Source organism: Zonotrichia leucophrys, chromosome 7 (genome assembly GCF_028769735.1).
Source record: "Zonotrichia leucophrys gambelii isolate GWCS_2022_RI chromosome 7, RI_Zleu_2.0, whole genome shotgun sequence".
NCBI lineage: Eukaryota > Metazoa > Chordata > Aves > Passeriformes > Passerellidae > Zonotrichia > Zonotrichia leucophrys.
Genome location: NC_088177.1, coordinates 20,222,143 through 20,235,885, shown reverse-complemented (window position 1 = coordinate 20,235,885; position 13,743 = coordinate 20,222,143). Strand labels below are relative to the sequence as shown.

At 48.2% G+C, this 13,743-nt stretch overlaps 1 protein-coding gene across 4 annotated transcripts in view; it reads left to right on the top strand.

Moving 5' to 3' along the window:
* NRP2 (neuropilin 2) overlaps positions 1–13,743 on the top strand; it is an 88,782-nt gene that overhangs the window by 56,351 nt on the left and 18,688 nt on the right. For 3 of the 4 annotated variants that reach the window (XM_064719119.1, XM_064719118.1, XM_064719121.1), the window contains exons 13-15: positions 7,038–7,300; positions 9,396–9,492; positions 11,924–11,944. In XM_064719119.1, the coding sequence (XP_064575189.1) occupies positions 7,038–7,300; positions 9,396–9,492; positions 11,924–11,944 (381 nt within the window). Of the gene's footprint in view, positions 1–7,037; positions 7,301–9,395; positions 9,493–11,923; positions 11,966–13,743 lie in introns of all 4 variants that reach the window. The other variant, XM_064719120.1, reaches the window with a different exon arrangement.

Sequence of the window (13,743 nt, the reverse complement as noted above, 5' to 3'; positions counted from 1 at the left end):
AGTTAAGGAGAAGTCAAGGCTTCTGGAGCCCAATTTGCTCTGATTTAAAGGTGCTGGCCCAGGCTAGAGCCCATGGCTGCTCCACAGTAGCAAGAAACTGTGCTGTGCCTTTAAGAGCTATGTGGAATGTGGTTTAACTTCTTTTGAAAATGGCAAAACAAAAATTAAAATTAAAAAGGAAAAAATAATAATGAAGGGAAGAGCCCTGGCTCAGTCTGCATAAGAGAGAGGAAAGGAAATGACCATGGTGAAATATCCTCTGTGAGGCACTTGATTAGAAAAGTCTGCTGAGAGACAGGCCTGAATTCCTCAGATATCTCCCAATTTCATTTTATGCGCTGCATGCAATTCCTCCTTGTCTTTGGCACGGAGAACTTCTCAAGACTGACAAGACACCCACTGCTCTCATTCCACTATTTTTATTTCCAAGATACTCTTTCAGGCAGCTCTGCATTTCTTTTTTTAGCCCTGTGTTCCTTGGGCTCTTCGCACCATGGATTAACTCCATGTCCTCTCCTGCAGGCTCCCATTACACGTCTGGGGACCTCATTGGTGAAAGTGGACCCAAAGTGCCCAGCTCAGCAGAAGCCCAGCATGGTTCCAACTGCTACCTGCCCTTCGCAAGCCTAGAAAATACCATTGGCTCCCTTTTCCATGCCCCCATAAGAGATTGTCAGGATTTTTCCCTCTATGGACTTTCAGATGCTTCCCATATGTAGAAAGATTCCCCTTAGCTGCACCTAGCAAGCTTCACGGAGCAACAAGTTCGGGTTTCAATGAGATTTCATCCCTCCTCCTGCTGCACGCAATGGCAGCATGCCATTGGTGTCAAGATAAAGGTCTTAAGACCTGAAAATAAATCTGGGTTAATAACCTGGGCACCTCAACTTTTCACCATCTTTGAATTTCACTGGGGTCTTGATCCTGAAGGGTCTAAGGATCCTGGGTTGTATCCTTAGCCGGTCGATGTGATTGTATTGCTCTCCGTGATGCTACACTAACAAGCCAGAACTGAAGAGATGAAATCTCCGTGTTTTGCCCATTTTTTCCCCCTTCCCTTTTCTTGCAGTGCTTAAGCTTCTAGAAGAGAACTGTGGGATCTGCAGCTTTACCATGTATTGCTTCTCCTTTGGGTGAGCACAGCGTCAGGGTCATCATGAACCCCATGTTGTTCGGCTGCTGGCAGCTGTACGTGTGCACAGAAAAGGAAGCACTTTTAACCTTGCAGCACTCCTGACCACACAGCTCTTGGGCTGGGCTGCAAAAACCCACTGAGAGCTTCTCTTGTGGGCCATGGCCTTGCTGGCTTGGAGGGTCAGGAATGCTGCTCACTTGGGTTGCAGGCACTACAGGGAAAGGTTTATTTGTTTCAAAGTGTTTTCAGCAGAGGAGTGTTTATAGTGCTCTGAAGTTTCGTAAGAGCTTATTTTTTAAGAGAAACAAATGTTAAGCTGTTTTTAAGCTGATGGTGACCCCTTACCATTCCTGTGTTTTTCCCATGGGATCTTTAAAAGGGAAAGTTTCATATTTTTCTTGCAATCTATGAGAACTGCTGTCGGAAGGCCTTGATTCTACTGTGTCCAAAGTAGCAGAAAGGTTTTCATGGTGTTAACAGGGCAGGGCTGAACTCAAGTGGATCTGCACTTACTCTCATGAGAGTCTCAGGGTTTGTGCCTCGGGGACACAGTTTGACCTCAAGGGTCAATTCTGCGTCCTTTGAAGTAGGAAGGAGTTTTACATGTGGGGTGGTATGAAAGTCAAGCATTTCTATGCAATGAGTGAGCAGCTGCACACTGTGGGAAGGAGACCATATATCCATCTCTGTCTCTCTCCGCTCCCTCATGTGTGGTGCAGATTGCCTCTCAGCAAAGCTGTACGTGTCTCTCCTGACTCTCATTTGCACAGTGAGGACAGCAAATGTTAGAAAGCCTTCATGCCCTGGCTGCCCACAGCACGGCAGAGCTGGGACACTCCAGCACCCCAGTCACGAGGTTTGCTGGGCGTCAGCTGCTCTGTGTGTGAGTTCCCTGGCTGAAGGCTAGGGCCAGGCTCTGGCTGTCCATGTGCCCATACTGTCATGCATGATGGAAGGAGGTATGGCCATGGTCTGTTCCAGCAAAGCTCCTGCTTGCTTGGGCTGGGCTGGAGGCAGAGGAAAAGAAACCATTTCTCTGGGGCTCACTGCTTGCCTCAGTCACTTTTTGGACCCAAACACCAGTGACATTCCTGCTTAAAAAAGCAGGCTGGAATGCTCTCTGCAAAGCAGGACACCATCTCTCAAACCTTAGCTGTGCACCACCCCATGGCTTCACAGCAGTGGGTCACAGAGCAGGGCTGGGGAAAGCAAGAGTGTGTGCAGCCTGTGCAGTGCAGCCCCAGCCTGCTCAGCTCTGCACTTGTGCAGGCACAGATGCTGGGCTGGTGGGGCTGTGCACACCTTTCATGCAGGGGCAGGCAGGGTGCCCACCACGCTGCCAAAGGACAAGTTTTGGTAGCTGGCAGCTCATGTAGCATAAATGTCGGGCTCTAATTGGCATTTGATTTGTCAGGGACACCGTGCCCTCCCTGCACTCCCTGGGGAAGGTAACAGGACTCACAGTTGCACTGTGCTGTTGAGGGCAGGAGGCTTAATTGAGAGGATGTAATGGGGGGTCCATTAGAAGGGCTCCAGAGAGCAGGCTGAGCGCCTGGTTCTGGGTAAGTGTGGGATTTTATGCCTTTTGATGGGCTGATTTAGAGACTGAAATTGCAAGGACTTGGCAGGCTAATTAACACATAATCAAAATTGAGGGGATTTTCCAGTAGATGCAGTGATCTAGTTAATATAAATATTAGTTTTATGGAGGATTGACTTCCCATCCTAAATGAAAGTCTGTCATTGAGGAGAGGCCTGTCATGAAATTATAGTGGCAGCCTTTTGAGGTGAATTTGCATGATTTGCCAAAAAATTTAAAAATGTGATAACTATCCAATTTCAATCTGCATATTCATGCAGCTGCCATTCCCTTGCTACCAGACCACCCTGCAGTCATGAGAGCACCCGAGCTGATCTGCTCCCCAGGAGTGGCAAAAGCTGATGCAGCTGCCACCTCACATGCCCCAGAAGAACAGCAGGATCATGCCCCACTGGGATGTCTACTTGGCCATGACACAGTGTGGTTGGGGTGGTGTTTGGGGCTGTGCAAGCAGCAGACAGTGCCCACAGCAGTGTGATCACCTCTGGGATTTGACAGACAAGAGGTGGCTGCAGCTGGGCTGCCGTGCTGCCAGCTAAAGCACACCATGCAGCAAAGGAGAGTGCAGCGACCTTTGGAGGGATATAAGTGAGGGCACTTCATGTGGTTCCTCCACAGGAGCAGCAGCTGTAACTCAACAATATCCAGTAAGGGGGAAATGCAGAGGGAGTCTGAAATCTCAATAATTGCTTGTGTACATGCTGCCCGACATGTTTTGCTGGAACACCTCCAGATGTGCTGGTGAGATCCGTGAGGGAAGGTGCTTTCCTTGAGAGAGGGTGTGAGATGTGCAGGACCCAAGACAAGGCAGCCTGACCTTGCAGAGGGGGTGCTGCTATGGCTTGTGCTTGCAGTCTGACCCAAACTGTGAGGCTTCATCCCCCATTGCCCCTAATGTCCTCTCAGATGGCTTCCTAGCAGGAGGGGGCAGGTGTGCCAAGAGAAAACCACGTTGCCCAGATGGTTGGTTTGCAGAGCCCAGCTGGTGATTTATCCAGGACTCACTGCCATGCACACAGGAGGGGCTCTGCCATCATCTGGCTGGGGTGGTTTCATGTTCACATTACTGGCTCCCTTACATCCAGATGATCCCATAAATTGTCCATGAGATTTATTCCATAGCACCAGTTGCAAAACAGGTAAAATGCCTGAGTGGGTTTTCCTGCCTTTTTTGAGCCGGTGCTTTGAACTAGCAGTGCCAGTTCTGTGGAGGATGTAGCTATCGTATTAGGAACAGAGACTGCAAAGCAAAGTTCTGGGAAAGAGATTAAAATGCATTTCTGATCCTGGAAGAATTGATCAGCTCATCATTACAAAGCTCCCTTCAAGTGTTTTAACAGGGGAAATCAGCCTTTCAGATGCTTTCTGTGCCAAAGGCTTCCATTTACTGTATCAAACAGAGTGACTACTGGAACTACCAGGCTTCCACATGCTGTTCCAACAATTACCTCCATAGTGCCCTTATTCAGTCAGTCTCAGCAAATTTGTAGGGCTTTTCCTAAGGTCCAACTAGCCATTAGAGTGATCCAGCCATTTCATCTTCAAATGACATAGAAAGTCATGCCTGCCTGCACTTGGCTTTCCACCCAGAAACTGGTACTGGTACCAGGAGCAAGAGTGCACAGTGCCCAAACCCACTGCTATTTGCAGGGGAGCAACTGGAATCACCACCCAAGGACTGAGCCTCCTTGGGACTGACAGTAGGTCCTGGAGAGATCTCTGGGCCCCAGCAAGAGTTGGGCAGGGAGCACAGGAGATGGAGGGTTCCCAAGTCTCTGAAAGATCCTGTGTTGCTGAAGGGAGCATTAGTTTTGGCTGCAGTTTAAGAGTTTGATAGGAATGGGAACAAACAGAAGGTCAGTGTCAATCCTGGCAGGAGGGATGTGACTCAGGCACACAGGCTCTTCTGCTGAAGTGGGAAGGTAGCCACACTGGATACCACTGGCTTTTGGGGTGAGGATAATGGGAGGTGTCCAGCTGCACAATTAGAATAGTCAGTCCCCTCTAGTCAGCTCTGGGCTATGGGCAGATCCAAGGATGGCTCAAAACCCTGCACTCAGTCAGGCTGCTTAGGTACTGGCACCAAAGGTTGGTCCTGAACTTTGAGGATATGGATTTGATCATTCTTGAACCTGGATAGTGCTTTTATTTAAGATTTGCCTGTGAGACCATTTCAGCTGTGTGATAAGTGTATGACTGCAGTCTGATTTGCTCCCTTGTTTGTTGCTGCTGTTCTTTTCTTGTTGCTGCTTTTTTCATTTGAAGAGGCTTGTAGTGAATTACAAAAAGAGGTTTTTAATTCAGGAGACCTTGATGACTTATTATGCCTTATCACTCCTTAGGCATGGAGTACAGCTTGTTCTTTTTTTTAATTCCTCCACTTGTTTATCTCCCACATCTCCTCCTCCACTACTAGCACTCTGAGGTAAATCACAAGAACAGTCCTCCATTAGAAAACGGCATGGTACTTTTTCAAGTGATTCACTCAAGCAGGAGTGGGCAAACACTCTTTCATCTTTTTTTTCTGCTACTGTTTGTTGGCATAAAGTGCCAAGTGGCACAGGGACATTTCACAGGTGCTGGAAAATTTTGCTAAAATGTTGCTGTTTCTTTATGTGGCCAGTTGGGAACAGATTTGTCCTTCATACAGCAAAATCAGTAAAAGTTCACAGGAGTGGATATGCTTTTGAAGTACTTTGATCACACATGGTAGGAGAAGAATGATGGCAAATATTCCTGTTATCTTGTCCTAAATTTATTTTAGAAGGCTGCCTAGCTCACAGTGGTTGGTTTCTGCTCTCTGGCACTGACAATCTTGCAGCAGGGCCAGCACTGTAGATAGATCTCCCTTGGGCTGTGATGTCACTTGACTGCTGAGCAGCAGTGATGTCAGCTGCTTTTTTCTGTTGGGACCTATCTTTCCATGGATTCCAAGTTCAGGTCTCTCTGGTTTAAGTTTTGGAGGTGTTTTGAGCACACTCTGCAAACATTCTGAGTACAGACACTGCTCTTGCCACTGCTGTGGGCACTGAAGCCACAGGGGGAGCAGGGCAGGCAGGGCCAAGCTGCTGCTCAGAGCTTGGCCCATCAGGCACAGCAGGCTAAGATGTGGGGGAAGGAGCTAACAAACCCTTCGGTGTAGTTCTGGGGCAGAGATAACCCTCTTGTGCCTGGGCTAGCACATGCTGGCATGAAGCACCAGTGGCACTTGCCCACTGTGTAGCAAAAGAAATTGTGCACATCCCTCTGTTGGGCAAAATGCAAACTCTAGCAGTATTTGTAGCTGGCCTGTCTGGGTCACCTTGCTCTGCAGCTGGAGCGACCCAAGGGATTCCATCCTGACATTGGTCATGATGGAGAGACAGGTAAAGATCACTTCAGCTACACAGTGGGCTTTCAGTCTGTGCTAAAGGGACTTCAGACATCCAAGCTGCAAATGGGAAACTCCTTGAGGAGGCTTTTCATCAGAGAGGGCTGGAAACCACTGATTCCAGCTAAAGTCAGGTGTGCCTCGGGATTTGTATCCATGTGCTTTTGCTGCTATTGGTATTCAGATCAAATATCTCCAGTTCCAGCCTGAGCCTTGAACTTCTCCTGGGATATCAAGTGTATCAAATCTCTCCTCCCTGAGGACTGACAAAAAATGTGGCACACTTTAAATGTAATATTAGAGCAAGTGAATCCTCTGTTGTATGTATTTCAGCTACCTTTAAGTTTGCAACCACCCAGTTGTCACCTATGCACGCTTCACACATTGGGTCCATGTCCTTCCTCTATGCTGTGCTTTAGAGGCTGTTTTGCTGCATTACAGAAAAACTGAGAGCCAGAGTTTCATTTTTTTGTGCTTCTCCTCAAAACAAGATGAGTTTTCAGCACTGGCATTTAGAAAAACCCACCTCAGGCTTGTTCACTGAGGAAGCTCCCAGTAGAATAAACACACATACCCCCTGCCAATGCAATTATCATGGCATCACTTCCTCTGACAATAACTTGCTCCAGCTTTTTAACTTCTTCTAATTATGTCAGTCTTTTTCTTAAACACTTTCTGTTGTTGGTCTCCTACCCAGGGAGAGGGTGGTGCCTGGTGAGGGAGTGTGCAACTTGATGCCCTGCCTGGGCTGCACAGGGCACAGCAGTGGCTCAGCTGGATGAGCACACAAAGGGTGCTGGTGTGAGACCCCACTTTTGCAGGCATGGGGCTGCACTGCCGTGCAGCACTGCCAAAGCCACTTGGCAGTAAGTGAGACACTCGTTGCCAGTGGCTGCAGAAAACAATGGAATGGTGTTTTTCTCTCCGAACAGATGTCAAGAATTACCTGCAACTGCAAAGCAGCGGAAGGCGGGAAGGCCAGCGAGCCCGGCTCATCAGTCCCACTATCTATTTGCCCCAGAGCGCTGTCTGCATGGTTTTCCAGTACCAGGCTTGGGGCAGCAATGGGGTGATGCTGCGGGTCTGGCGGGAAGCCAGCCAGGAGCACAAGGCACTGTGGGTCATCACGGAGGACCAAGGGGAGGAGTGGAGGGAAGGCCGCATCATTTTGCCAAGCTACGACATGGAGTACCGGGTAAGATGTTTGCAGAAGGCGTGCTGGACTAGGTAGACTTCTCCAGCATCTTGATCTCAGTGTTTCAGAGCCCAGGCCCATTCATCATTGGGAAATGTGGCTGTTTTCATTGTGTTTCTCAAGTTACCATAGTAACTAAACTACACTGTTTGTTATTCTGAGAGTGCCTGTCTTCTGCACAGACTTGGGCCTTTGTTCAGCCTGTTGCCTTTAATATTCCTCAGATCTCCCAAATATTCTCCCTTTTTCTTTTTTTTCCTTTATTTTGTTTTGTGCATTTCTTCCCCCTCCAAGTGAAGGTCATCAGATAGTCTGACCAGAGGCAGATGTGCAGCTCCAGGGAGCAAATGCAGCAGCCAGGAGAAGTGGGAAGCTGGGAGGGAACACAGTCAGCTCTTAAGGGTGGGCAGCAAACAGCCATTCTCCAGCCTCAGCTGCAAGTGTTGACATAGCAGAAGGAAGAGGGAATGCAGGCTCATTTGTGAATCCTCTTCTCTGATGTTTTAGCCTAGATCAGAGGGCTCGGTGCTGGGCTGTAGGATCATGGCCCTGTCCCACTCTCAGAGATCAATGGAAGAGAAGGGATGAGCTGGAGGGAGGAAGGGAGCTGTGCTGCTTTGCCACGGCCACCTGAGCCCCTCTGGCACAGCTGTACCAGCATCCCATGGAGAGGCTGCTGCTTCCAGGAGTGTCTTTGGCACGGTTGTCCCTCCCGGGCAGCGTGCCATTTGCCAGGGAGACAGTGCTACTGTTGTCACTTGTTAATGAGCATCAGCACAGCATCCAGCACCCTCCAAGGCAGAGGAAATGTGGACTCCCAGGCTTGAGGCAGCAATTTAGTGACCACCCTGGTGGGGAGCCTTGCTCCAGCCAGCTCCCAGCCCTGAGCCTGACCCAGGGAGCTGCTGCTGTCAGGCCACTGACCCCTCCAAACTGCTGCCTCCCGCATGGGTTGATGGCCCGAGCTTGGGACCCACAGCCCAGACATTCCATTGCTGTGCAGTCAGATACCCAGCCCTTCAGGGAGGTGTCCTTGAAGGCAGGCATGGATCCCAGGCACCTTAGATGAAAGAGGTCACATAATATTGGGAGAGGAGGTTTGTGAAGTACGTAGCCCTAGGAAATCATTTGGACCCTTGGAATCCTAGTATCACTAGGGTTGGAAAAGGCCACCAGGATCATCAAGTCCAATCATTAAACCCAGCATTATCATGTGCAGCACTAAACTATATCCACAAGTGCCACATCCACATGCCTTCTGAACACTTCCAGGGATGGTGATTCCAGCACTTCACTTGGCAGCCTATTCCAAGGCCTTCAGAGTAGGCAGGGGGATATAAAGCTAAAGCTTTGCACTGGAGCTGTCTGACTAGTTTGCTTGTATGGGTTTGGCTTTTCAATAAAATACCAGAAAACACAATATGCCTACAGATAAGAATGATGGGCACTGGCTGACTACTTTTTGTGCTAAACGTGAATATACCAGCATGTGTATAATGGCGTCATTATGTAAATATTGCAAGTGTCTCCACTCAGCAGTTCTTAGAGCTAACAACTCTACTTATTTTTGTAAATATATTTTGCCTGTGATTAAGTAGGAATAAGCTGACCCTTCTCCTCTGACATTCAATACTTCTTATGTAATGTTGATGGGAACAGCACTTTACAGTTAATGTAGCTGTGCATTTTGTGTACTTCCCTTCCTTTTTGTGATCATAGCTCAGTTAATACCATGGGCCAAAGCTGCTGCTGCAGTAACTCAGAGTTATGCCACTGTGCAAGGGCTAGGGGGGTTCACTGAGTCTTTATTCCTTATAAGAGGCATTTAACTGAAAAAATTGCAAGCCAAGAGCTGCCAGGCCAGGCAAAGATGTCTCTGTTGAACCTGTCCAGGCACAGCAGCTTTCCCTGGGAAAGGGCTGGCAGAGGCAGAGCAAGAAAGCAGGACTAGTGTCAGGTGATCCACAGGTCTGTTGGGAAAGCCTGGAGCAATTTCCCACCCTTTCCTCTGGGAGCAGCAGCCACTCTCCGTAGGTGGCTCTAAGCTGGGAAGCGCCCAACTTAGCGCTGACATTTCTGTTGTGATTTCCCACAGATCGTGTTTGAGGGATTCATCCGCAACGGGCACTCGGGAGAGCTGGCCCTGGATGACATCCGGCTGGGCACCGACATCCCGCTGGAGAACTGCATGGGTACGTGCTGCATCCCGCCCGGGGGCAGGCAGGGACGGAGGGGGCGGCTCAGGATGCAGAGCCTTGGCTTGCACCGTCAGTGGGCCACACCTCCCCTGGCCGGGTTAGCAGCAGCTTCTGGATCTCCGCTGGCACTTTGATTGCCCATGAAAGAAAGGAGGGCGACTCAGCCTCTGGGGGACAGGGCTCTGCCTGCGTTGGTGTGAGGAGAAGGAAGCACATGTCTCTGCCACGCAAAGCTGAAAGAGCAGCTGAGGGTTACTGAGGACTATTCTGTGTGATAAGGACATACACTAAATTTAAAAGGAAAGTGCTGAACAAAAGAAGCCTGCTGTCAGTCAGTATTACACACTTAGAGGGGCCAATGAGTTCAAAAGGAGTCTTCTCTAATAAGAAAAAAAAAAAAAACTGCAGAGAGGTTTTACAGCAATGTTAACAGAATAACAAAGGAAATTTTTGCCCTAGAATTCACCATTTCCCAAACCAGGCCAAAAGCCAGGTAAAAAAAGAAAGGACTTGGGAAAAAAAAAAAAGGAGCAAAAAAGTGTGTTTCAGCAGTTTGCAGGTGGAGCCATTGCCTGCACTTTTCCTCTAGCTGGCTTATCCATGCAATCACACTGATGGCTCTGGCTGTACACACCACATCCTGCTTGGGTGTGTATTTAGAGGTATCCCAGCTGAGCATGGGACCAGCAGTATCTAAATAGTGGGATCTGTGCTGAGAGCTGCCCAGAGCAGTGAGGTCCTGCTCTAGTGCACGTCCTGGGAGAAGCGTGTTTCACTAGGAACTCTGACCCATCCTGAAGCAATGGAAAAAGCAGGGAAGAGCCTGTCTCCCTTTTGGGCTTTGAAAGGCCCCTTTCAGTGAAGCTGCTCTCCTCAGCCCACCAAGGGATGATCCTAGTGCCTCCTAACCCAAACAGGACAAACACTCTGTCCCAAGGGGTGTTTCTCAGGGGAGGAAGCACCAGACAAACCATGCTTGGGAAGAGCTGCTTACATTGCTTGCCCCCTATGTGGGCAGGTGAGGGTAAAGATGGTGCAGAAACCAGCACTGATAATAAAACAGAGGACTAGGAGTGCCCCAGAGAGGCCCTTAAGCACCGTCAGTCCCCGTTTCTTTGATGCTTTGAACTCTGCTGGTCTCCCATCTGTCAAAGGAGCTAATACTTCAGATGTCAAATTCCCGGTATTTAAGGCTTGACAGTGGTGTTTTAATCTCTTGCCTTCTATGGCATTAAAGAGAAGCAAGACCCATGATTAACACTAATAGTATTTCCTATCTAACTTCTTTGGAGCTCAGCAATTCACCTAGCTCCAGTCTTATTGTATCTTGGGCCTCATGAACCTAAAGCTTAATGTTTCAAAAACAAAAGCATTAATAAATTATGACGCTTCAAGCATTTTCAGCCCAAAAAACACACCTAACTGCTACACAAAATTATTTTTACCCTGTCTAGGAAGTTGAATGTGGATCTTAAAACCCATAAGGATTGTTTCAGATCATTTCCAGCAAAGGGTTCCCACTGCAAACTGTAACATAACTTAGGGGTCATTTCCAGTTTCACCAAAATAATTATGAAATGGTAGCAATACCATGCTGCTCTCTTTCTTTCAGAGCCATGAGAATAGCTGACTCCAGCACAGGCTACTGTTTTTGCAAATATAATCCTTGGAAGTAATCTGATTCCTTTTTAGCATGAAAGAATGCTAATAAGTCACAATAATTTTTTCCTTTGACAAATGTGTCATTCGCATTTTGAACCCAAATGATGATTTCATAGAACTCAGTAGAGCCAGAGTCTGCTTCTGTGACTCACAGGCATAAAGCAGAAGTAATCTAAAAATAATCAGAAGTCTATTACTTCTGCAAGAAAGTAATCAGTAGTAAGTACCGATTATTGCTTTTCAGATCCAGTAATTTGTAATAGATTACATCTTCAAAGTATCTTGAAAGAAGGAAAACTATCACTTGCCTTTGTTTCTTGTCACTGTGAGATAGAGAGGAGCAGGGCATCACTGCCCAGAATTCACACAGTTCCCGTGTGAGAAACAGTGCCAGAGCTGAGCCAGAAACCAAAACCACTTTTGGAAATTTAGGGGGTTTCAGGGTTTCATCACTGGGCCAGGTGAGGCTTTGTCGTTGGATGACTCAGGCCAGCCAGGCTGAATACAAATGACCCTCAATCTCAGACATATTTTCCTCTGAAGGGTGTTTGAGTCAAAGCTTTTTGTGTCAGTTTGGTCCCCAGCTGGGGCCAGGTTTCTCCCACTGCTGGCTGAGGTTGGCTGGCTCCCTGTGCTGTTCCCAGCGAGTGGCTCCTGTGGGAGCCTGCTTCACTCAGCTGCTACAAATCAATGGGGAGGTGAACTGGGGGCTTGGTGTGTAATACTCCCCTCTCTAACATGAGCTTTTGTTTTTCCTCTGCAGAACCCATCACAGCTTTCCCAGGTGAGAACTCCTACTTTCCAGGTAAAACTGCACTCCTCTCGGTGGTTTTGTTCTGCTGGCATGGGCTTTTACATCGAAGGAAAGCAATGTGTGTGCTTGTACAAACAGCAAATGTTCTGAGCACTGAAATGGCAAGTGTGTACTAAACCTCCCCCACCACAGCAGCAGGAGATGGCATCCTCTGACTTCTGCTAGGTGACAGAAAACAGGCAAGCAGGCAAGTCCCCCGTCTTGGGACTGAGTAGCTTTAGGAAACCTGCCATCATGAGAAGCACTTAGCTCCTGAAGAGCAACTAAGCCTGGGAAGGCTGAAGAGTAGAGTAGTTTTCAACTGACTTAAATTGAAAAAAAGAGTAGCCAGTTAAGTGAAATCTGGTGGCAGTAATTCACATTGTTGTGAGGGAAGGTGGTTCTCTAGTTCTCAGATGCTCTGGCAGTGGCATGTTCAGTGCTGGCAAAGGAGGGTGGGGTGAGTCTGCTTGGAAGGGGAAGGGAGTTGCGAGGTATAAGTGAGAGAGCAAACTGCTGTCAGAAGCTCTGAAGGTGACAGTGAATAAAAGGAAAACAAGGTGAAAATGGTACATTTAACAGCTTAATACTAGCCTGGAGAACAGAAACCAACACTTCTCTGATCAAACCTGCAGGGTAGGAGAAAAGGTGAGGAACTCCAAGGAACTGCCTCTCTCTTTTCGGGGGGTGCTGTTTGTCTTGCTCTGGGGTGGGAAGAACTATCTACTTTTGCAGACATCAGTTTAGTCTGAAGGGTTTACATGTTTTTTAAATTTGGATTTTGTTTTCCTGCCTACCTCTTCAGGAATATGTCTGGGGGTTGTGTTGTGATGAAGAGCAAACTTGGAGCTCCCCTTAATTTTGAGAGTTGTTTTGTCAATTGAATCAACATGCCCTTTGCTTTCACTGGGACATGATGTCTGTACTGTGCTGGTGAACTGTAAGATATGGCTGGACTGCATCCTAGAAGCAGCTGCATTTCCATGTGGGCAGAGCTGTCTCTCCTGGGTGTGTGCATTGGGAGAGATGGCAAAGTAGGCGCCGAGACTGAAGGGACATGCACGACTGTCCCCGGGGATTCAGGCTGTGGAGTGTTACCAACGTGAGGGACAAGTGCAGGGTCTAACACCATGTTTTACAGTCACACCCATACTGTAACAACTAGGAATTCAGTTCTGCTTGTTTATAGGCTTGTTTATCTGATATTCAGGCTTGTGGTGTTACTGAAAAGCTGCTGTGATATTCTCAGGTGGCAGTTAAAGCCTCACTACCATTCATGACTTCCACCATTGCTCTGTATTCTCCTAGGCCTGGTCTGGTATCTATTTTACAAACACCATCCTTGTCTTTTGAGACTTGTTACAGTGTGAACCTCTCTCTGGGTCCTCACATTCTATTCTAAAGTCTGTCCTAAAGTCCTGCTGATTCGCATTGCTTGTCTTCCCCTTTGCCCCTGCCCTGCTGCCCGAGTGCCTCCACTTCCCCATCATATTCCCCAGGGCACACTGGCTGGGGAGAAACAGTGAGGTACCCGAGCACTACAGGCAGATGCTGTTACAGACACACCTCTCCTTCCCCCTGGAACTTGCCAGCTTGTTCCAACAGCTTCTGCCCATTCCTGGCTCCCTCAAGGACATCCTAGCATTGGTTGTAACAGGGCAGCAATTGCAATTGCAGCAAAAGGTTGAAAAGGTTCCCCTGGATGACAGGCAGGAATAGATGGCACAGAGGGATGCACTGACCTGGGGAAAAGTGAAGTGCAGAGGGAAAAGATGGAGAAGTGGAGACTG